This window comes from Plasmodium coatneyi, chromosome 12 (genome assembly GCF_001680005.1).
Source record: "Plasmodium coatneyi strain Hackeri chromosome 12, complete sequence".
In the NCBI taxonomy this organism is placed as follows: domain Eukaryota; phylum Apicomplexa; class Aconoidasida; order Haemosporida; family Plasmodiidae; genus Plasmodium; species Plasmodium coatneyi.
The window spans coordinates 1,132,957-1,158,213 of NC_033567.1; the positions used below are offsets into that span (position 1 = coordinate 1,132,957).

At 34.7% G+C, this 25,257-nt stretch overlaps 2 protein-coding genes across 2 annotated transcripts; both read right to left on the reverse strand.

Annotated features, from left to right (window-relative positions):
• Positions 1-2,222: 2,222 nt before the first annotated feature.
• Positions 2,223-4,307, reverse strand: PCOAH_00039230 (KIR-like protein; the record flags this gene model as incomplete). Its single annotated transcript, XM_020060714.1, has 3 exons — positions 2,223-2,486; positions 3,149-3,961; positions 4,251-4,307. 3 exons carry the CDS (start codon positions 4,305-4,307, stop codon positions 2,223-2,225), a joined length of 1,134 nt encoding a protein of 377 aa, XP_019916519.1.
• Positions 4,308-9,427: 5,120 nt separating this feature from the next.
• PCOAH_00039240 (KIR protein) lies at positions 9,428-11,387 on the reverse strand (the record flags this gene model as incomplete). Its single annotated transcript, XM_020060715.1, has 4 exons — positions 9,428-9,613; positions 9,725-10,543; positions 10,775-11,223; positions 11,279-11,387. 4 exons carry the CDS (start codon positions 11,385-11,387, stop codon positions 9,428-9,430), a joined length of 1,563 nt encoding a protein of 520 aa, XP_019917009.1.
• Between the last annotated feature and the right edge of the window lie 13,870 nt (positions 11,388-25,257).

A 25,257-nucleotide genomic window follows, 5' to 3' on the forward strand; every position in this document is an offset into this window, starting at 1 on the left:
AGAATATACTACCAAACTAAGGGTGCGAAAGAAAAAAAAAGGGAAGTGCTTACCCTCCTCAAAAAAATTATTAAGATAAAAAAAAATATATGAAGGTAAAGAAAACCTATAACAAAAAATAAAAAAAAATTAATGAACATATATTTTGGATCTTAAATAAGGAAATTACGAACAACTAAGAATAAAATATTAAAAGCTTGCCAACAGGTAAAAATGAAGTGGAAGAGAATTTTTTCTGAAAAAAATTGATTGGACATTAGAGTGAATACACTAGAACAATGAAAAGAAAAAGGAAAAAAGGAATGGAGGAGAAAGGAAGGAAAAAAGGGGGAAAAAAAGAAAGAAAGGAAAAAGAGGCGGGAAAAGAAGGGGGGGAAAAAATGGAAAATTCCACCCTCCTATAATGCGCAAAGAAAAATCTAACATATTTTTTTCCTAAAATGCTGTTCTTATTCACCATTATATCCAAAATGAAAGAACTAATCTTGAGCACAAACATGCGCAAACATATATAATTTTAATGCTTAAAACATGCTATTTTGTATTCATTGCATCATTAGAACAGTTGTATAATTGGAAACGAATGCGAAATTTTTTTTTTTTTAGAATATTGACAATTTCAGTTACTGCTGAACTAATATAATTAGATGTAATTAAAATCAATTTTTTTCCGCATTATTTTGAATTAATCTATTTTTATATATGTATATATTTTATATTGTACGTTCTAATAAATTATTTCTAATTTAAATTATATGTAAACTTACACATCTATAATAATGAAGAACAACAGCACGTAAATCCCATATATGGTGCGCACCTTCCAAAAGTGACTTAATGAACACTTAGAAAGAATGAATAAAATAATCACATAATCAATATATATAAAAAGGAAGAAAATATGCGCACATTTTTAAATTATTCTTAATTCTAAAAATTAAAAAAGGAAGCAAAAAACAGCAAAATGTTATTCCTTGGGAAATATTTAATATTCGCCTATGTTTTGTGCTTCTGGGAACATTCTAACCACCACAATGTAAGATAGGAACTAATATGTTTTTAGAGTTCGCATATATTATTATGAATAAACTTCTATTTTTTTGTTAAAAATAGAGCAAAGGAAAATAAGGAAAAAAAAATTTTTTTTTTCCTCTCTACTTTTAGAATTTTTATCATAATACACATATGTACTTTATGAATTATGAATTCACACCTTTCTTTTTTCTTTTTTTAGGTGAGTGCAATAAGCACATCACGGTATGGTGGAACAACAATAACGGACAGCCCATATGACTCGTCAGACTCAATAAGTGTAGGATCATCAATAAGCACAACTGACACAAAAACATCATTGCAAAGTCCATTTTATAATGGAAGTTATAAAGACGACCCCCCCTTTAAAAACACTTCCCCAAACAGACCATACCATGAAACAGCTCCCAAAATAAGTGCTAAAAACTTACCATATGGAAGAAGAAGGAAGAACAAAACTGTGGCAGACAAATGTAGAAGAATTTATAAAAAATTAACAGGTGATAAATTTAAATATAGAACCATACTGTTTCTTATATTGGTTGCTTTAATTTGTTGTTCAGTGCTCCTGTGTTATGCGATTGCGAATTCTGAACTATTCAGTGAAGAACTATCTGAAGCCACATCATGGCTTACGAATGTAGGAGAATCAGTTTCTGCAATCTCAAAAAAGATTGCTAGTTGTCTCTTTTCGTTTTTTTTTGCCTTATTTCCTCTTTTTTGTATTGTACTAAAGGGCTTATGTTAATGTGTAATCAACAGAAGCACAAGAAATTCTTTACATCATTTTGATTTGTTTGGGATAAATTTCTTCTTTATTGAAGAATTAAAAAATGCTTATTAATTCTCTTATGAAATTTTTTAACTTAATAAATTTTTTTTTGTTTTTTAAAATACAAGCACTTTTTTAAGGAGATCAGCGCCTTCCTTTTTGGGGAGTATTCTTTCCTTATGTGGTTATTCAAACTTACAAATGAAAAGGAAAGAGAAGGAATGAAATTTGAGGAAAAGAAGGAAGGAAAAAGAAAGACGGAAAGGGAAAAAAGGAAAAAAGGAAAGAAGAAAATAAAAAATCTTATTTTGTTCGTTACACTGTATATAAAATGTGAGCGGTCATTTATATTCCTTCCGTGGGGGATGGGAAGGAAACACATTCCCCTTCCTGATGTTACATTCTTATGTGTGTTACATTACATGTTTTGATAACCTACCATCCCGCGACCCCCCGCATTATTATTTGTTCTTCCCTTCGTGCGTTGTCCTATGTAGGCGGTAGGACGAACGGTAGTAGAATTGTCTATTGTGGAATTTGCTTCCGAACTTGCTGTAAAATCCACTGTTGAAACTTCCGCTAATGTGTCGAATTCATTCCTGGTGGATCTTCTTCTATTAGTTCTTCTGCTCCTTCCATTTCCAGAAGTGTGGTTACCAAACCAAGAAGACCATGGCTTATACTGAACGGAAGGAAGAGTTGTTAGGGTGGTGGTTGGTGGTAGGTGGGTTGTTAGGTAGTCGGGTGGTAGGTGGGTTGTTAGGTAGTCGGGTGGTAGGTGGGTTGTTAGGTAGTCGGGTGGTAGGTGGGTTGTTAGGTAGTCGGGTGGTAGGTGGGTTGTTAGGTAGTCGGGTGGTAAGTGGATTGTTAGGAGTGGTAGGGTGGAAGGAAAGTTGTTAGGAGTGTTAATGTGGAAGGAAAGTTGTTAGAAGTGGTAGTGTGGAAGGAAAGTTGTTAGGAGTGGTAGGGTGGTATGTGGGTTGTTAGAGTTGTTAGGTGGATGGTTGGTAGGCGTGGAAGGAAGGTCTAGGTAGGAAGAGAAGGAAGCATCTAAGGAAGAGGAGGGAAGGAAAGTCTAAGGAGGATGAAGGAAGGGTCTAAGGAGGAGGTAAGGAAGGAAGAGTCTAAGGAGGAAGAAGGAAGGTTATTAGGGGTAGTAGAATGAAAGGTTGTTAGGGGTGGAAGGAAGGTTGTTAGTGGTGGTTTGTGGAAGGAAGGTTGTTAGAGGTGGTAGGTGGAGGGAAGGTTGTTATGGGTAGTAGAAGGAAGGAAAGGGTCTAAGGAAGGAGGAAGGAAGGGGAGAAAATACTACTAGTTATAGTAGTATTTTAATTATAACTTTACCTTATACAATACGAAAGGAGCGACTGTCATTCCGAGTGTGCCAAATATAGAAGAAAGGGAGGAAGTGGTGGTGGCTTTACTTACAGCTTCTTCTTTTTCTTTAGTGGCTGCTATTTGCGCTGCTTGTGCTTCACGTTGGATATTTGTTATTAGTTCCGCCATCTTTTGGGGGAGCTTAGCTGTATCACAATGTACAGCATAGGTACTATTGAAGTCGGTACAATATTGCTTACTGTTATGATCAGACTCTGATGCACAATGTTGTTTCACTTTATTACATGCTGAAGAAAGTGTTTCCCAATAGGTTGACCATTTTTCCGCACAGGTGGTACCATGCGTACTTAGTAAACTCTGTACCCCTTCATAATCGTTGAAATAATCGAATATGATTTTCATATGATCAAAAATAGTTTGGTTCTCAAGATCTTTGTATTTAAAATCACACTTCTTCCCATCAGTGCAGGAAGATGTTTTCAGCGCTTCGTAAATTTTATCCAAAATTGTTGATAGCGCATTACCATTTAAGTCGTTCCAGTATTTGTGTCCGAACCAATAATAAAAAAAGCGGCAAGGAGCACTATCACCTGTGGAACTCTTATCTTTAGTCTGCATACATGCGTATAAGTGGGCGTTTTCGATTTTTGCAGCATCGTCAATAATTTTTGAACAGTTCGAACAGGAGCTAGTTAATTGGGACGTCAAATTTGTACCACTAACCCCGCCCCTGTGACCCCCTCCTCCATCGCTCTCGAAATTTGTATAGAACCCATTTTGTAAAGTTAACTTCTCAGTAATTGTTTCTAGTGTGCACGTCTGTGAGGGGGGTTATGTGCAGAACATAAATATGCATATGTATATAGTTATATATACGTAGACATATGTATATATATATATGGACATATGTTTGCATTCCCCATATATTCGCCGATAGGATAAGGAAGGAGGGTAGGGGAAAGGGGAAGGGAAAACCTTTCCTTCCCCTTCTTCCATACTCTTTCCCCCCCTTTATCCTTCTTAGACCCTCCTTTCCTTCCTTCTTCCTCCTTAGACCACCTTCCTTTCCTCCTTAGACGCCTTCCTTCACTCTCTTTGCTTCCTTTACTTCTACGATTATCCTTTTCCCCTCCTTCACATATACCACCCCTAACAACCCTAACATTCTTCCTTCCACCTACCACCCTAACAACCCACCTACAAACCACCTATCAACCATCCAACCACCACCCTAACAACCCACCTACCACCCACCTAACAACCCACCTACCACCATCCTAACAACCCACCTACCACCATCCTAACAACCCACCTACCACCATCCTAACAACCCATCTACCACCACCCTAACAACCTTCCTTCCACCTAACAACACCCTAACAACCTTCCTTCCACCTAACACCACCCTAACAATCCATCCTTCCACCTACCACCAACCTAACAACCCATCCTTCCTTAATATTATTCCTTAATATTTTTTCCTTACCCTTGGTGCTACTGGTGCGGTTTCGGACATGGTCTAGATGCACAGATGTATATATTTCTTCATATATGTCGTAAAATTCTTCTAAAATGTGTTTATATATGTTGAAGAAAAGTGTGAAAATTTTTTGTACAGTACAAAAAAAAAAAATAAACACTAAGGAATATCTATTCAGTTCTTGCTTCCTTTAATAATACACTTATTCCTCATTTTTCAGGAAATAACAGTTTATTATTTATGCGAATTGAATTATTCTCTTTATATTATTAAAATTAAAGGGGAAGAACAAAAAAATATATATATAAAAGCAGCAAAATATATTTATGAGCAAAATATATATAAGAAGCAGAACTAAATGAAAAGAATGGTCTAAGGAGGAGGGGGAGGAAGGAAAAGGGGGGTGTAAGGAATCCTCACTTCTCATATACATTCTTTATGCATCGACCTATTATATTATTGAATTGTGTATGGTCACTGCTTGAAATATTATACTACTATTTATACAACTTTTAGATTCCATATACATATATATATTTAATAATAATGTGATATTCCTTTCCTTCCCTCTTTTTTTATAAGGAATTTTCATATATATATATGTACCATTTACTTATTCCATATTTTATTAGTGTTGTGTTTTATTGTTGTGTGTTATTTAAAAGAGGAGGGTGGGGGGAAAGGCTGGGAGATTGTTTAAAGAGTTGTTACCACATATATATATGTAATATAGTTTCATATATGTACACAGGGAGCACATTCTTTCTACCACTCTTCCCCTTATGAGGTGTGTGTATACTTATAAGTAGCTAGCACGGGGAAACGTGCATATTTATAAAATGAATTGGAAGGAAGGATATAATAAGAAGGAATTACATGAATTATGAGGATAAGGAAGAAGAAGAAAAAAATTCCTGGATATTCACACATATATTTCTATAAGAATAATATTATATGCATTATACATCCTTTTCTCTTTCTTTTTATTTATGGTCGCTTAGTAGGAACAATTGCCTTTTTTTCTTCTTTTTTTTTAAAATTTTATTTTCCCCCCCTTTTTCTTCGGTGAGTATATTATGAATAGCTCATATGAAATGCAGATTATATGTTCTTTGAGCTAACCACACCTCCTTACATACTATGAATAATACAAGTAAAATTATGAAAAAAAAAATTTATACATAAAAAAAACATAAGTGTGTGGGAATTAAAAAGTGAACTTATGAATGTGTGCTCAGAAATACTATACGGAGTACTATGCACAGTACTATGGAGAATATATTTTTTTCTTTTTTAAATCATTTTACACAAGGGTTTTTTTTTTTATTTTTATATATAAATAAATGTGGAATATCCTGTAGAATTGTACAAGATCCCCACGTAGGAAGATACTTCCTTAGGGAAGAAGCGTTCCTAATGGAAAGAAGGAGAAGGAAAAAGAATTGAGTACAAAACATGCGAAACCTTCATATATACAATATTTGTACTTTTTGTACTCTATGGTACACATATGTATTATTTTGTATATGAAACAACAAAACGCAATAGCACCTTTGCACAATTCCATACACATGTGAGAGAGAATCCCTTTATATAATAATCATAATCATCATGGTCATCCTCCTCATCCTCCATATATAGGAAAAAGTGGGTGGTGCTCTTTCTATATTTCGGTCTAATATCGTTCAGCACGGCCGTACCCCCTCCACATATATGCACACATACATATAGATGTATGTGTGTCTACATATATGTATATATGGTATATATATAAGTACATATTTTTCTTCCTAGAATGTACGTTCTCCCCTTTTCTTCTTTCCTTCTTTTCGTCCTTTCCTTCCACCAACCACCACCATTAACAACCTTCCTTCCTTCTATAATATGCTCATACTTACTGTCATGTGAATGAAACAATGAAATGTTCATTAATTACATATATTAATGAGAAAAGTTCATAATAATATGAATGAGCCAAATGAATAATGTTCATTAATTATGTATAGGAACAACGAACAAATATAGAATATAATTCACACAAACCTCTTATATATTAAAGGAAAGAAGGAAAAATAAGAAAAAAAATATAATACTGCCCCTTTTTAGGGTGGAATTAAAAAATAATATATAACAGCATAACAATATATAAAGGAGCAAGCACTGCCATATGAATGCATCACCTATAGGAAACATTCTAATTTTTTTAATTTATGAACTAGCTGCACAAAGTTACTATACTCAGTGTGATCCCATAGAGGTATAATATATCATAGCATAGAATAGGAGCAATGGCACTATACACACACTAATATATAGAAGGGACCTTACGTTCCTTCCTTTCACCATCCCTAACACCCACTCCTTCTAACACCCCTTACAACTATTCATTTTTTTCAGCTTTTTCTTTAAGTAGTGAAACCTGCTCTTCAGCAGATGGTTTGCATTTTAATATTCTCTTGCACAAATTCTTTCCTCCCTTGGAAAACAAAAATCCTATTAATACAAAAAGAACTACTAACCCAATGATTATATAAAGTGTGCAGGCAGCTTTGGCGAAAGGCATGAAATCGTATTTGCTGTCCGATCCAATCGCCAAATCGAGGAACGCGTTCATAGGACTTCCAATCCACATAAAAAGAATGAACACAATTAATAGGAGCGCTATCCATTCATGGGGTTTGATTTTACCGCGAAATAATCTACATATAAATCTATCTCGCCAGCTTTTTTTCTTCTTTGAACATGATGCTTCATTCCTTTCTTGATGCTTTGATTTTTTTAATTCCACCGTAGGTGGTGATTGTTCTAATTTACCCTCAGGATGTGATTCCTTAGGGAGTGATTCTTCAAATGGGTTGTTAGGTGGTGAATCTTCAGGGTGTGCATCTTTGGGTGGAAGATGGTCGTTAGGTGATGAATCTTTAGGTGGTGAATCTTTGGGAAGGTCAATTCCTTTGGGTGGTGATTCTTCAATGTGTGATTCTTCGGGTGTTGAATCTTCAGGGGTTGAATCTTCAGGTGTTGAATCTTCAGGTGTTGAATCTTCAGGTGTTGAATCTTCAGGTGGATCGTTTGGGGTGGTGGAAGGAAAGTTGCTAGGTGGTGAATATTCTTTAAGAAGGGATTCTTTAGAACTGGATTTTTTGTATCGGTGGCCACTAAATGGGTTCTTCTTTGTTGGTGGTCGTTCATTTGTGTTGTCCTTGGGGCAGGAATTTGTACTTTGAACAGGGGGGTATTTACACGACCGTTGCCGTGTTTTCGTACTAGTTGTACTTGTCACCGATCCGACCGTGCTTCCATCTGGCAAATCATATAAATCATAGAGACCCCCACTTCGTATCCCTTTACTCCATGATGATGATGTGGTACTTCCCCATTTTGCGCTCCATGTGGATGACGTTGTTTTGCCCCATGAGGTGGTGCATGGGGTTGCGTGCACTAGGACCTAACACAAGTAAAAAAAAAATATATAGAGGGGGGGGTGTTAGGGGTGGTTGGTGGAAGGAAGGTTGTTATGGCGGTGGAAATTTCCCCTTCTACTTTTATTATAGAAGTGTAAAAAAAAATATTCTTTCATAATCATAATAAAAATGTATGTATGTGTGTGTGCGTCAAATATATATATATATATTTTTTCTTTTATATAGGTGTGTGTAAGAGTTGCTGCAGCTGCAGGAGCTTCTATATTATGTGGTGATGGTGATCATGTTCTGACCAGGAGTACAGTATCAAGCTGAGTGTAAAAATTTTCGCAAAGAATAACATTTTGCTTTTCTTCTTTTTTTTTCTGATATGAACAAAGTTCAAAATACAAGTATATATTTTTTTTTTTTTTTTTCTTATGTACATTAAATTGATTATGCGATTCCTTTTTTTTTCCTTAATGTGATATGTTTATGAAGTTGCTGTGTGGGCGACTTGCGATTAGTTATTCTCTTTATGAGTGTGTGAAGATACTATAATTAAAATGAAAAAATAAAAATGCACAATCATTAATATAGATGATGTCATAATGCAAAATTAACAAATGACACACATATTTTTTTTTTTTATTAAATATTACATTACTTAAAAAAAAATAATATTAAAGTGGTTCATATTCCTGAAATGAAAGAATTAATATACACACCCATTTCAACTATATGTCGCGCATCACAATTATATATTCCGAACATCTGACGATATATGTCACCCCACCCCTTCCTTCTTTCCTTCCTTCTAACGGTGTAGTAGGTGTATGTTAACCCACATTTTTAATAGTAAAATGTTATGTGCATGTGTTTGCGCTCAATATTCGTTCCTTTTCTTTTTTTTAGATACAATGGTGTAAGTAATAATAAAGGAAAAAAAAGAATTATACCTTTCGTATATAAGAATGATAGAATAGTTTTTTTTAGGTGTAGGTGTGTGTGGGGGAGGGGGTGTAAGTGTGGTGTAAGAGGGTTTAGGGTTCAGGAAGGAAGGAGTGTAAGGGGCGTGTAAGAAGGGTGTAAGAGGGGTTGTAAGGGGTGGGTTTATTTTCAGGGTGTAGGGGGTTGTTAGGCGTAAGAGTTTATGATGGTGTTAGGGGGGTGTAAGAGGTGGATGGAATGAGTGGAATTTTTTCTTTTTAGTTTTAGGTGTAACGACATTAATATTTTCTGCTTAGCATAAAAAGGGTGCGACACTCAATAGAGTGTATATCAGCGTATTATTAGAGTGGTGTGGTATTGGTGTATTATTAGAGTGTGTGTATTCGCACATAATAAATACAACATTGCGCAAAGTATCATATATAATCATCTAGAAGATGTTGTGTTCATCTAGGTGGATGATGAGGTATATGGGATTGAATATTCGGACGAATTTATTGTTGTTAATGTGTCGTCGTCGGTCAATGCACTAAAGTTAGAGTTGGTTGATCTTCTGTTCCTCCTTTTATTGCTATTTCTGCTCCTTCCAGTAGAGTTACCAAAAGTATTATGGAACCAAGAAGGTAGGATGTTATACTAATAAAAGGGAAGGAAAAAAGAAAAAAAAAGATCGAAAGTGTAAAAATATGTATTACATATATATATACATACACACATATATATATATCTATTATAATTATTGCTCACCTTGTAAAGAAGGAATGCAGCAATTGTTGGTAAACCTACTGCAGCTAATGCAGAAGGAACTGCAATGGTGGTGGTAGTATTGTTGCTACCTTCAGAGGGGGAGGTGATTGTGTCCTCAGTGGAGGGTGCCTGATAGTTGGATGTTGTAGACTCTTCGGTTTTTGGTTCTACTTTTTCACATTTTAATTTGGACAGGTCCTTAGGATCGCATTGTTGACACATTGCTAAGAATCTCTTACAATATGGATCATTAGCACTACCACCCTGTTCCTGTTTACATTTAGTTTCCTCAGCTGTAAGTTTTTTTATCACATCTTCTAAGTGAGTATAATAACTCTGTTCGCACTTTGCTTTGTTGTTAGACGAAGCGCTCCTTCTGCTCTGCTCTAATTGTTTTTTCATAATTTTGCACTGCTGAATGTATTCAAACACTTGTTTCCTCTCATTGAAAGTGTCCTCGTCAATTTTCGTGCCCACGCTATCGCACCCCTTTATAGGTTTCCATGTTGTTAATTTTGGATAAATGGCCTTCATAATGCCCCATAAATCATCAGCATACTTCCGATTTTCCAATATTGTATGTCCTATCCAGAAATATAATGCATAACAAAGATCATCCTTGGGTAAACTGACGGCCCATTTCTTATGTGCATAACACCAAGCATCCACAATTTCCTGAGCACCATTCTGAACAAGAGTATATGATGTTAATATTCCCCCTAATTCTCTGACCTTACTACCATTATCACAATCCTTTGAACCCCTTTCTAATTCCTGATACTCCTTTAATTCTGATTTCACTTTTTCCAACTGCTTACTCTACAGGTATAATGAACAGAAAATATGTGCAAACATACATATATATAAGTGCATATATAGGTCTATATATATGTACTTATATATATATAGAGAGAGAGAGGGAGTTGTATATTTTTTTTTTTTTTTTTTTCCTTTTTTCCTTTTTTCCTTTTTTCCTTCTTTTTTCTTTTTTATTCCTTTACTCTTCTAAAAAAGAACAAATATAGAGACGAAGGAATGGAATGAACATACCCCTAATATTCCTTCCGTCCCTGTTCCATCATAGTCAGATTGTTCTTCTGAATCACTGTCAGATAGTGTCTTCTCCTCCTCTGGGCATGTTAATTCTTGTGGTTGCTTATATTTCTGGTCCCCATTTTTCTTTAAAAATTCCCTACAATATTTATCAGTACCACCATCCGTACATATTTCCTTCACTTTCCTATATGCTTCCTTAGCATCGTCTAAGTTTTCTTTATACCTTAGACAACGGGTATATGTATTTTCCTTTTTCCCTTGCAATGTGGCATAGTCATAGTTGCAGTCGAATATTTTTTTTCCTCGTTCAAAAATATCCCAGCTAATATCAGGATATAAGTTAGTGCAATTACCCTGAGATGTGAATTTTTCCAGCTTATTGTACACTTCATTCATAACTACTTTAGGTTCGTGAGCACCTAACTTCCCCCTGATCTCAGTACCTAACCAATAATAAAAGAAATCACAGGGGTCACTTCCGTACCTTCGAGTTCCTACCAATGCAATTGCAGAACAATAGGCATTCATAATGTCCCTTGTTCTTCGGGACACCTCCTGATATTTTTGCCACTGACTCCTTAAATGTTCTTCCCAATCCTGAGGCCATTTATGTTCATTATTTTTGCAATAAGTCCTTGTTCTATCGTTAAATACATTATAGAAAATTTTGTGGGAAGGTAAATCTTGCAAACTTTTTTTCCCCTACAAATGTAAAATTTCAGTGAAATGTACATAATTCGGTATATTCGGTACTCGTTAATTTAATGCATTATGTGTATAAAGTAGTATTCTTGTAGCATTTATGTATGCATTCTGAATAAAGGAATGAAAAGTTCACATTACTCCTGCCATTTTTTACGGTATACTTCTTCCTGTTGTATATATATTATTTGTTGTGTACGTATGTACATGTATGTAGATGTTATACAGAGAAAAAAATACCATACATATATATATTATTTCGTTATTTGGTCCTTACCGTCATTTTTTATATTTAGTTTGTGTAGATTTGTTGTGTATACATTTGTTGTATATGATGTGAATTTTATGTTCAGGAGGTGCTGTGTGTTATTTTATATATTCAAAATAAGTATGTGCGTGCACAGAAAGAATTTTACTCCTTCCCCATTATCATTATGTAGAAATATATATCACATGCTTATTTTCCCAACAGTATACATTATTCAATTGCTTAAATCTACCGTAGCACATACATATGTATGTGCCGAATTACCGTATGCACACATATACAATTAAAGGGAAGAAATATGTAGGAATAACAAATGTATTGGAATACTCAAGTGAAGAAGAGGAAAAAAATTCAGGAATTTCTTCTTATTTATTCTTTCCTTGCCTTTCCTTTCCTTCCTTTATGTAATTGTTAACTCATTGCACTACATTGTACTTTGCATTCTGTGCACGTGATTGTTCATAGTTATTCCGAAGAACATATATGGGAAGAACATTGCATTACATTATTATTATTTATATATACACACTACTGTTATTATGATGTGCATAGAAGGGAGCTCAATTTTCCTTTAAGATAAAATTTCAGTATGTACTTATTCATTTATGCTTTGTTGCTATTTAAAAGGTGATTTCATTAAACTCTATTAACAAATATATTGTTCAGTGCACAGTTCACATATGCACAATGTATTTATTTCCTCCCTTCTTTCCTTTATGAATGTGAGAATTCATCAATGTGCGCTGATTGAATATAAATTTATGAATTACATGGAAAAGGAATATAGTACAAAGAATTACGGAAATTATATAAAAGAGAATGTATGAGGCACCTTCCCATAATAATAATCTACACTGCATTCTTATTTCTTCCATGATTATTCCATCTTTAATAACTTCTTCCTTCTTTCTTTCCCTCACTTCTCTTGCCCCCCCCCATTTTTCACTATATATAATCACTAATATTTAATAAGGGAGAAGGGAATGATTTTAAAGAGGAGATATAGAAGGAATATAATGTGAAAAATTTACACTCACTGTACACAGGGAAAGAATTCATGCATTCCTACAGGAGTATTTCCTACAATACACTCCTTTTTTTATTTACATGATCGTTCCGTTATGGGAACTCTTTTCCCTTTTCGCAGTTATTATTTCTTCCTTATTTATACAAATTGATGCAGTTTGACCTTAGAGGAAAAATTTTTTGTAGCCTGCTTTCTCTCTACTACGATGATTACTGGTTACCTGGACATATGTGCGAATAGCAAATTTCTTCTTACTTTTTCTCCTTCTTTCTCCTATGTGTGCGCGAATACACACACATTCCCCTCCCCATTACAAAAAAAAATATGCCCTTAACAAAGGTAACTTCCCTTTTTCTAAGTTGGCAAAAGTCGTAAGGTGTTCTATATAGCACACATATATATATGTAGATATATGTATGTATATGGAATGTGCCTTAACAAAGGTAACTTCCCTATGATATTATCTGTACCACCCTACCACCTAACACCCCTAAAAAACCTATGCTCCATCCCAACCACCTAACAATCCACCTAACAACAAGCACCTGAAAACCCACCACCTAACAAACCACCTACCACCACCCTAGGAACCTTCCTTCCACCAACCTGACAACCCACCTACCACCCTAAGAACCTTCCTTCTAACACCCTTAGCAACATTCATCCTACCACCCTAACAACTGTCCTTCCACGAACCACCCCAAACATTCTTCCTTCCATCAACAACCACCTAACAAACATACTTCCACCGACCACCTAACAACCCATCTACCACCAACAACAACCTTCCTTCCACCTACCAACCAACTAATACAACCTTCCTTCCACCTATCACTACGCTAACAACTTTGCTTCCTTAATAATATTCCTTAATATTTTTTCCTTACCCTTGGTGCTACTGGTGCGGTTTCTGACATGGTGTATATATGTGCAGATGTATATATTTTCATATATGTCATAAAATTGTTCTAAAAGGTGTTTATATATGTTGAAGAAAAGTGAAAAAAAAATTTGTACAGTACAAAAAAACAAAATAAACATGAGCGAATAGCTACGTAATTCTTGTTTCTTTAGTAATACACACATATATTTCATATAATTCCTCGAACAGCAGCAGGGATACCTTATTATATATATATACATACACATGTATGTATCAAAATTATGATATGTATATATTAAATATAGATATAGGAACAAATATATATATAAGAACAATTAAATGTAAAGAAGGGTCTAAGGAGGAGGGGGAGGAGGTGTAAAATAAAATTCTAATTTCTTATATATTTCTTATATTATTCAGTTGTAAGTGCTTCTTCAGAATGCTGTACTATTATTTATACATGCGCTTTCTCGTTGCTTGCACATATATATATAATAATAATGTGACATTCCCACTTTCCTTCCTTTTTTTGAATAGAAAATTTTGATATACATGTACGTTACTTATTCTATATTTTATTAGTGTTGTGTTTTATTGTTGTGTGTTATTTAAAGAGGAGGGGGTTATTAGAAAATGTTAATATATATAGTTCATATATACACAGATCACACTTACCCTTTTCGGACGTTTGTGTACATTTATCTGTATTTAGTGAGGGAGAAAACGTGCATATTTATAAAATGAGTGAAGGAAGGGTAACAATACAAAGGAAGTTGCACGAATTATGTAGATAAGGAGGAAGAGGAAAAAATGTTCACACACATATTTCTATAAGAATAATATTATATGCATTATACATCCTTTTCTCTTTCTTTTTATTTATGGTCACTTAGTAAGAACAATTCCCTTTTTTTCTTCTTTTTTTAAAATTTTATTTTTTCCCCCTCTTTCAGCGTTAAAGTAGGTCCGAGTGAGAACTACTTTTACCATTCCTTTCTTTTTTTTTTCCCCTTGTGGGTACCATATTAGCGTATATATTAATGGTTATACATACATACATATATATATATAATCATTATTATCTTTCCTATATTCACTTACTATAACATGTATTCAACAGTCCCATAAATGTAGAAAAAAGTATATGTGTGTAGTTTATAATGTTGCGTAAGTACTTTTAACCTTCCCTTCCCCTCCCCTTCCGCCCCCTTCCTTCCTTTTTTTCATAATAATATCAATGAAGAAAATGTTAATTATATATATTAATGAGAAAAGTTCATTAATTATTATATATCAATGAGACAATGGAATGTTTATTAATTATATAAGAACAACGGACAATGGAGCAATTATGCAAGCTGTATACATTAAGGAAAGAAGAAAAAATAAATAGTACTATCATTTAAAAGTATAACTTCAAAATAAAAATATATATTAATATAAACAGGCGGAACTACACATACACTGCCACATACACACACATCACATACATCACATACGGAATATTCTAATCTTAATTTTTTAATTTACGAACTAACTGCACAAAGTTACTATACTCAACATCATCCCATAGAGGCATAATATAGCATAGAATAGAATAGGATCAACAATGGTGCTACACACACACTAATATATAGAAGGGCCTTTACGTTTCTTCCTCCCATCACCCCTAACAACTTCCCTCTAAACCCACCTCGTCCTAACTTCCTGCTTCCACCCCTAACACCTTCGACTCCCCCTAACTTCTCAGTCCCTTCCGTTTCTCCTTCATGCGAAACAACCTGATCTTCAGATGGTTTGCATTTTAGTATTTTTTTGGACAAATTTTTTCCTCCCTTCGAAAACAAAAATTTCAACAGTAGAAAGAGGATTACCAGGCCAATGATTATATAAATTGCGGAGGCAGCCATGGCGATAGGTTCAAACTTAGCTCTGGTGTCCGTCGAGATCACACCACCAAGGAGCCCGCTTGCAGTACTCTGAAACCACATAAAGAGGAAAAGCGCAACTAGTAGGAACGGTATCCATTCATGTTTTCTAATATCACCACGAAATAATCTACATATAAATCTATCACGCCAACTTTTTTTCCTACTACATTGTGCTTCATTCATTTCTTCATGCTTTGATTTTTTTAATTCCACCTTGGGTTGTGGTTCTTCAGGTGGTGATTGTGTTAATTCTCTTTCAGGAGGTGAATCTTCTGGTAGTGATTCTTCAGGTGGTGATTGTGTTAATTCGCCTTCAGGAGGTGATTCTTCAGGAAGTGAATCTTCAGGTGGGTTGTTAGGGGTGGTGGAAGGAAGGTTGTTAGGTGGTGAATCTTTGGGTGGTGAATTATTCAATTCACCTTCGGATGACGAATCTTTGGGAAGGGTGTTAGGAGTGTTGGAAGGAAGTTTGTTAGGTGGTGATTCTTCAGGGAGTGAATCTTTGGGTGGGTCGTTTGGGGTGGGAGGAAGGTTGTTAGGTGGTGTATATTCTTTAAGAAGGGATTCTTTAGAATTGGATTTTTTGTATCGGTGGCCACAGAATGGGTCCTTATATTTTGGTGGTGTTCGTTTATTTGTGTTGTTCTTGGGGCAGGAATTTGTACTATTACCACCAAAGGGGTATTTACTTTCCTTCACAGAGGGGTATTTATTTTGTTTGTGCTGTTTTGTTTTTATCCTACTTCCACTTGTAGATAATGATGATGATCCTGCAACCGTGGTTATGGTGCTTGGATCGGGCAAATCATATAAATCACGTAAACAACCACTTCGTCGCCCTTTACTCCATGATGATGGTGTGGTATTTCCCCATTTTGCGCTCCATGTGGATGCGTTACATCCTGACGTGGTCTTTCCCCATGATGGGGTTGCGTGCACCATGACCTAAAAAAAAAAAAAGAGGAAGAGATAAGGAATGTGTGTTCATAAATCATAGAGTGTATAAGTATTACCATTAAAAAATGAAAGAAGGAGGGCGGGGGGAAGGGGAAGTTCCCTTCCCCCCCCCTCCTTCCTTCTAAGCCCCTCCTCACTCAGCAGAAAGAAACAAAAAAAAAAATTTTTTCTTTTCTCTCTTTATATTTTTAGCGCAAAAATGGAATGAAAAAATGTTCATTCATAATCATAATAATAAATGTATGTATCTGTTTGTGTGTCAAATGTGTGTATGTCACAAATATATATATATATTTTTTTTTTATTTTATATAGGTGTGTAACAGTTGCTGCAGCTGCAGGAGCTCCTATTATCTTACATGACGTGGATATTGCCAGAGGTAGAGTATCAAACTAAAAATTAGGACTTTCGCAGGGAATGGTGCCATTTTTATTTTGCTTCTTTTTTTTGTTTTTTGTTTTTTAATGTTAAAAAAAAGTGTTTAAAATGAAAAATTTCCTTTTTCTAATTTATATTAATAGGTTGTACGATTCTTCTTTTTCCTTTTTTTTTCTTTAATGTGAAATGTTTAATTAAGTCGTTTGTGCATATAACTTATTATTTGTTATTTGTGTGTGTTACATATATATATTTTTAAATAAAGAAATAATTTTATTACAACGTACAAAAATAATTATACATATGTAGAAAAAATAATCATTATTTTAAAAAAAGTACATTTTAAAAGTACATATTATGTTGTTTTCAAGAATTAGATAAAATTTTGGTTTTCATATTCCTGATGAAAAGAAAAGAATTAATATACACCCCTTTCAACTGTATGTCGCGCTTCCTTTAGCGATATAATAAGTTCGAATTACGTATATTTTGAAGAGTAAAATTTTGTTTGCGCTCCAAATTTCTACTTCTTTAATGTAGTTATAATGTTGAGTAAAAAGTATTTAAAATTAGAAAGTTAGATTTTTTGCATATGAGCATGTTAGGGAGAGTGGAATTTCTTCGTTTTCTGGTGTAGGTGTGTGTAAGGGGGGTGTAAGAAGCAGGTGGAATGAGTGGAATTTTTTTCAGGTGTTGGTTGTGTGGAAGGGGGTGTAAAGGAGATGGATTTTGTTCTTAGGTGTGAAAGAGGGTTATAAGGGGTGGGGGAAGGGGTGGAATTTTTTTCAGGGTGTGGGGGGTTAGTAATTCTACTTAGGTTTGTAGCGGCGTTAGGTGGGTGTAAGGAAGAGGTGGAATTTCTTCTTTTTTAGATGTGTATGGGGAAGGGGCATTATTATTTTATTTTACTGTATTATTCTATTTTGTGTGTAGGAACGCATTTTATTTTGGTGTATTATTCTATTTTTAGTGTAAGCAGATTTTGTTTTATTTTAGTGTGTATTATTCTATTTTTAGTATAAGCTCATTTTATTTTAGTATGTGTGCGTATGAACATATGAAAAAAAATGCTTATATACCTGTATTATTGTTGATTCATCTGAATGAAGATGTTTATGTAGATGTTTATCACCTAGATGTTCTTTCATCTATATGATGATCTTGAGGATGCTGATGTATATGGGATGGAATATTCTGTTGTAGTTTCTGTTAGGTTGGTTCTAGAATATGTTTCTGTAGAAGAGTCGTCGTCGTCATCATCGAACTCATAAGATTCTCTCCTAAGAGATCTTTTTTTTCTGTTGTTCCCAGAGCGCTTATGTTTCTGAAAGGAGAAGTGTGATTTATACAAAAAAAAAAAAAAATGAAAAGGAGGTGTTATGGTGTTAGTGTGGTAGGGTGGTAGGTGGGTTGTTAGGTGGTGGGTGGGTTGTTAGGTGGTATGGTAGTAGGTGGGTTGTTAGGTGGTATGGTGGTATGGTGGTAGGTGGGTTGTTAGGTGGTATGGTGGTAGGTGGGTTGTTAGGTGGTATGGTGGTAGGTGGGTTGTTAGGTGGTATGGTGGTAGGTGGGTTGTTAGGTGGTATGGTGGTAGGTGGGTTGTTAGGTGGTATGGTGGTAGGTGGGTTGTTAGGTGGTATGGTGGTAGGTGGGTTGTTAGGTGGTATGGTGGTAGGTGGGTTGTTAGGTGGTATGGTGGTAGGTGGGTTGTTAGGATGGTGGTAGTGTGGTAGGTGGGTTGTTAGGATGGTGGTAGGGTGGTAGGTGGTAACATTGTAGTCGTTCTTACCTTGTAAAGGAAGGAAGCGAACAAAAATGCTGGTAATGCTATTGCTCCTGCTACAGCAGGAATGGCTGTCTCAGGAACAGACAGAGCAGATATTAGGGTGGCAAGAATTCCTCCATCCTTGGGAGAGTCTGCATGTAGTTTTTGTGGTGCTGCTACTGGTTGTGATAGTGTTGGTGCTGTGTCAGGTTCTGGTGGCTGTTCGGCGGGTGGTGGAGGAGGTTGGGGTGGTTTGGATTCGGTTTCCTTGTCAATTTGTTCAAATGTGGTACGCAACTCCTCCATTTTATTGAAAAATTTATCAGCTTTAAGATGCACTACGGGAGTTATTTCTTCCATTTCCTTCTTTGGAACTTCTCTATCCTCGTCATCCTTCCTACTTTTTTCATTACATGCACTCCCCTCATTTATTTCCCCCATTTTGTTTATAATGCCTCGATCCCTAAACCATCTACAAATATCCCGGAAAATATTAGTACCTCCATCCGTTCCATCCACTGTGAATGTATTTTCATATATACACTCCTCAGATTCCCATGGTTTAAATACCCCGTCTAAATTACTTATTGCTGTAAATACATAATTAATATTCTCCTTATTTATGCCAGATTTAAATACATATAAGTATAACCACAAGTTTAATAAATCACATGGTGCATACGGCTTAATGTTGCGCAAATTTACGTCTATCCCATTCAATTTATACGTGCTGTCGTTATTTCTTACTTTACCTAAATTCCTTATAAGAATTTTACAAAAACAATTGTGAAGATCACGTTCCCTGACGCCGTGACCTTCTACAACTTCGTCGCAAACGGCTGTGAAAACATAATTCTCATCGTCTTCATGTAGTTCCTTGTTGAATGCTTCAAATAGACCATACACTTGGTTCTTACCTATACCCTGAAAATACGAATGAAAAAGGAGGACAAGTATATATATTCCTTTTTATATATATTAATGTTTTACACTGACCACCCCTAACACAACCTTCCCTTCCACCTACCACAACTAACAACCTTCCTTCCACGAACCACCACCCTAACAACCGTCCTCTCACCTACCACCCACCTAACAATCCACCAACTACTACTTTCTACCTGGAGTGGAATGCATACATTATTATTAAATACTCCTTAAAATAAAAGAGATAAAAAGGAAGAACTGTGCTTACCCATCGGGTTTGAAAAAATTTTTCGACATTCTCGTCCACATTATCATCCTTTTTGTTGACCATTTTCTCGTCGATTTCAGAGGTGGTGTGCCTGCAGGAAGGGAAGTAAAAGATATGCAATTCATGTGCTCCGAAATAATGATCATCATGATGAAAGAATACGTTGGTAATTTTCTTGTTCCTTTTTCATTCAAACATTCAGTATCAACCTTATAATCACCCTTACAATAAACCTTATAATTAGTCTTACTTGTTGATTGGGAATTGGGTTCGGGGGGTTGTAGATTGGGTCTTTTACTTTGTTATTTTTGTTTTTTAAATTTCTTCCTGTGTAATTTTTTTCTTTCTATTTCATTCTCTCCCATTAGGATTCTGAATTCCTGTATTCCCTTTTGAAAAAAAAGAAAAAGAAGAAAATACTCACACTTTACTTATTTATTTTTTTTTTTTTCTTTATTCTTTTTTCTCTTAATACAGTATAATTTTGTGTACCCCCCTAAACAACTAAGTAGCAGGCCACATTGTTGAACCTAAAACCTGAACCTACTCTCACACCCTGAACCTCAATCCCCCTCACACCAACCCCCCACAATCACCTACCACAATTACACCACACTTAACCCCTCACACACTATCATTTCTTTCATTCCTTTTCCTTCAATCTCATTCCTTCCACACCTTTCCCTTCACTTCATACACTTCCTCCCGCCTTCTTCCTTCCTTCTCTCCTTTTCATTACACCTTTTCTTCTTTTTCCTTCTTCCTTAAACCTTCCCTTTTTTTTCTTCCTATTCCTTTTTTATTTATTCTTTCCTTTCTTCCCTTTCTTTTCTTTTCTTTATACCTTCCCTTATATCTTCATACTCTTTCTCCCATAGGTGCACACTCCTGCACACTTCCCCCTAAGCATACTTCTTTTTTTTTTTTTTTCTTCCTTCCCTTTTCTTTTTCCTTCCTTGCTTTTTTCATCCTTCCTTTTCTCTTCTTCCTTTCCTTTTCCTTCTTTCTTTCCTACTTATTCTTTCTTATTCCTTTCTTTTCCTCCTTTCCTTCATATTCCTTATTATTCCTTTCTTTTCTTTCTTTCCTTCATATTCCTTGTTATTCCTTAGACCACTTCCTTTCCTTCTTTCCTTCCTCCTTCCTCCTTCCTTCTTTCCTTCTTTGTATACATTCTTTTTTCCTTCTTCTTTGCATACGTTCTCTTTTTTTTTTCTTTGCATACGTTCTCTTTTTTTTTTTCTTTTCATTCATTCCTTAATTTTTTTTTCTTTTACTTTTCTTTTTAATTTTTCCTTCTTTAAAAAAAAAAATAAGCAACCTCACCTCCACCCTAACAACATTCCGTCCACCCCTAACACAACCTTCCTTCCACCAACCACCCCTAACAGGCCTTCCTTCCACCAAAAACCCCTAACAACCCACCTAACAACACACCTAGCAACCTTCCTTGCACCTACCACCCACCTAACAACCTTACTTCCATCCACTTCGTTCACCTACTTGCTTGAAAAAAAAAATGACTTCACAATATAATGTTGTTAATATTATGTGAGAGTTATGCACATACTATGTGCATAATTATTCATATTATGATGTGCATATATGTAGAGCATCCTCCCCCTTTTTATGCGCAGCTGCATATTGCGCAATAAACTTAGGTGATGTATACATAAGAATATATGTGTACATATTTTGCTATTTGAACTTATAGGTGAACAAATTAAAAGAATCATTACCTTCATATAGAGACTTCTACAAAAAGTTCAATGGAGGCATGTCCAACTGTGAGACCGGCACGGGGTGGCACACTCAAATAAAGTATAAATTAGAAGAGGATGGGGAACCTAATATTAAAAATCATGCCAAAAAAATTGTTGGAGCATTGTGTTATGTATATAAAATGAAGGGGGGGAAAAACCCCCCTCCTCCGCCCCAAAATAATGAGTATTGCAATTTTTTCTATTTTTGGGTCGGAAATATGTTATTTAAGGCATTTAAGGGTGATAGAACATCATTCAATAAAGCTATGGGAAAAGTTAAAACAGCAGTAGAAAGTAGTACAAGTGATCATGGTTGCACATTTTCATGCAATAATAAAAAGCACAGTAAATTTTTCACACAGAGAAAATTGTTATTTGAATACCTCAAGGATAAAGACACTATACATGAACAAATAAAGAATCGTGGTGGTGGTTCTTCCACCCGCAACTGCACTGAGAAGTACCATAAGTACTTAGAGAAAATTACTGATGCTTACACGACCATGAATGCACAACATACTGGGAAAACCGATACATTTTGCAACGAATTTGGGGAAAAATTCGAAGAATGGAAATTAAATGAAGTGGAAAAATTGAAATGTACGGTAATACCTACAACAAAGAATGGAGCAACATGAGTTGACTCCACAATCGAAACCAACAGTGCTCACCCCTCCTTTCCACAGTTATTCCATCTTCTGCAGCAGTATTACTAGGGTAACAAGTAATTGCTTTAGTTCTATATAAGGTATATATATATGACGAATATATGCATAATAACATTTTATTCATATTTACTTCTTTTATATATGTGCAGTAAATATAAAAAAGGGGGGAAAAGTATATGTATATATATATGTACATATTTGTACTCTTCCCTTATTTAATTCCTCTTTCTCCCTCCACTCCTTTCCTTTATTGTTAGTACAATCTTCTACCCTCCTGGGTCGGTAACTACTTTGCAAAGAACAATAAAAGTAGAAGTAGACGGAACACAAGAAAAAAAAGATCAATCAACCACGAATTGAACGACTCATCACACAGTTCAACAAAAATTACAACAGCAGCAGGTTCAGAATCAAATTTCACAGATAGTTCTACAGTATATTCTGCTCCATACACTGTTGCAACATCTACCAGGAAGGAAAGAACAAACAATAGCAGACCGCAGCAGAGACGAAATAATATTAGTTATGGTCGCATGTGATGTTGTATGTAACAACACACACATTGTAGCATATTGTTTGTAGAACACACACAAATGTGTGTGCAATCTCCACTTTATTCTTCTTCATTTTAAATAACATATATTATTTAAAACAAGTTTTTTTTTTTTTTTTTAAAGAAGGAAAAAACAAAAAAAACATGAAAAACATTGCTGTATTTACAACTTGTATAACAACAACAACAACAACAACAACAACAACAAACAACTACTACAACAATCCTTGCATAACAATACAATTTATAAGTTGGATTTACAACTTATAATTTGTATTTTTTATATTTGGAACGTTGGATGTATTTTTTTCGAGCTCTACAGTAGTAGAATCCAAGTAAAGCACCTATTGCAAGGAGTGTCATGATTGTAACAACTGAGTCTGCCCACGTTAGTTCTCTTGCTGCTCCATAGAAAACTTTAAGAGTTCCTACATTGGAGTTTGCAAAATGCAGAATGTACATACAGAAGAGTAGGATGACCAATATCAGCAGTAGTAAGGTTCTATGCTTAAATTTTCCATATTTACATTTTTTATACAACCTTCGACATTTGTCTCCAAAAGTGTTCTTATTATTTTGGTTCCTTCTTCCACAGGATGAATTCTTTCCTTCATATGGTAAATGTGTTAAATCTACTCTTGAATCGAACTTTGAATCAAAATTTGAAGTTGTTCTTTTATGTGGTTCATTTAGCATAGTGCTCTTAATGGGGTTGTCTTCATTACTTCCATTATAAAATTTACTCCGTAGTCGTGTTCCTACACTAGATTCGCTCGTCACCGATCCTGTAGTGCTCTCATCTGACGAATCATATGGGCCAGATGGGCTGGTTGTTGTACTACTACTTTTTGACATGCTACCCCATGGGGTTGCGTGTACCATGACCTAAAAAAAAAAAAAAGGGTGCACATTCATAATTTACATAACACATATAAAAGTATTACCATTAAAAAAGAAAGGAAGGGTTGGACGGAAGGAGGAAGGGAAGGATGTTTTCTTCCCTTCCACCCCCCTTCCCCCTTTTTCCTTTCACCCTTAACAACCTTCTTTCCACTCACACTCTTTCCTTCACTCAGCAAAAATGAATACAATGTTCATTCATAATCATAATAAAAATGTATGTATGTGTGTGTGTGTCACAAATTTTAAGAATGTAGTAGTTCTTATCTTACATGACGCTGATATTGCGCCCAGAAGAATAGGAGTACGAAGATGAGGAGTATTGAACGTTTTGCATAGGTTAAAGGTGCCATCATTTTGGTCCTCTTCTTTGTTTGTTTTTTTTTTCCTTTTCTTTTTTAATATAAAAAAAGGTTTTTAAAATGAAAAAATTTTTCTTTTCTAATTTACATTAAATAGGTTGTATGGATTGGTTATGATGATGATGATTATTATTATTATTATACATTTTTCTTTGTGTTGAACATAGAGAATGTGTTAAATTCAATAGTATTCTGTGCACGGCTGATTTACTGCCTCTTTTTTTTTTATAATGTGAAAAGTTTAATTTAAGTCGTTTGGGCGCATTTCATTAGTTATTCTTCCTTTTGTGTGTGTATATATATTTTTTAAAATGAAAAGGAATATAACATTACAACGTACAAAATTATATACATATAGAAAAGAAATAATCATAATTTAAAATAATGGTCGAAAAAAAAAAAAGAAAAAAGAGTAGTTCATTTTTTTTAATTGCACATATAATTATGTATGCTGTTTCAAAAAAGGAAGTTCGTTAGTATTTCTTCAAAAAAAAAAAATTAATGTGAGCATTTATTTCTTTCTCATTATATATTGTCGCCCCCCCCACTCCCTCCCCCCTTCTTCTTCTAACGGTGTGCAATGGAAGGAGGAGTAGCAAATTATGCTCACATATTTTGAGCATATTGCAATTATGAATGTTTGTGCTTAACATTTTTGTTCTTTAGAAGTGTTCAGATAAATGGGTGAATAGAAACAGCTAGAAAAAAAAATGAGTCGGATTTTTTGAACGTTGTTAGGAAGGAATGTTGTTAGTTTCTTCTTCTTTTTTTAGGAAATATGAAGAGAACATGGTAGAAACTTTTTTGCTCCCTTTTTTTTTTTTTTTTTTTGGGGGGGGACCTTTTTATCTTTTTTTATTTTAATAATTTTGTTTTTCCTTCTTTCTTATTTTAAAGAATATAGAAGGAAGGGCAAAAAAGCAATTACACAAAAATAGATATAAAAGAGAAAAACGAAAAATTAAACAAGAAGAAAAGAAAGAAGGAAGGAAAGGAAGGTCATTTTGCATCTTTCCTTACACTGTATATATAAACTGTGTTCACGGTGTTATTTATTGTTCCTTCCGTGGGAGTGGAACATCACATTAAATCAGTGTTACATTTCAAAATGTGTGTGTTCTACAT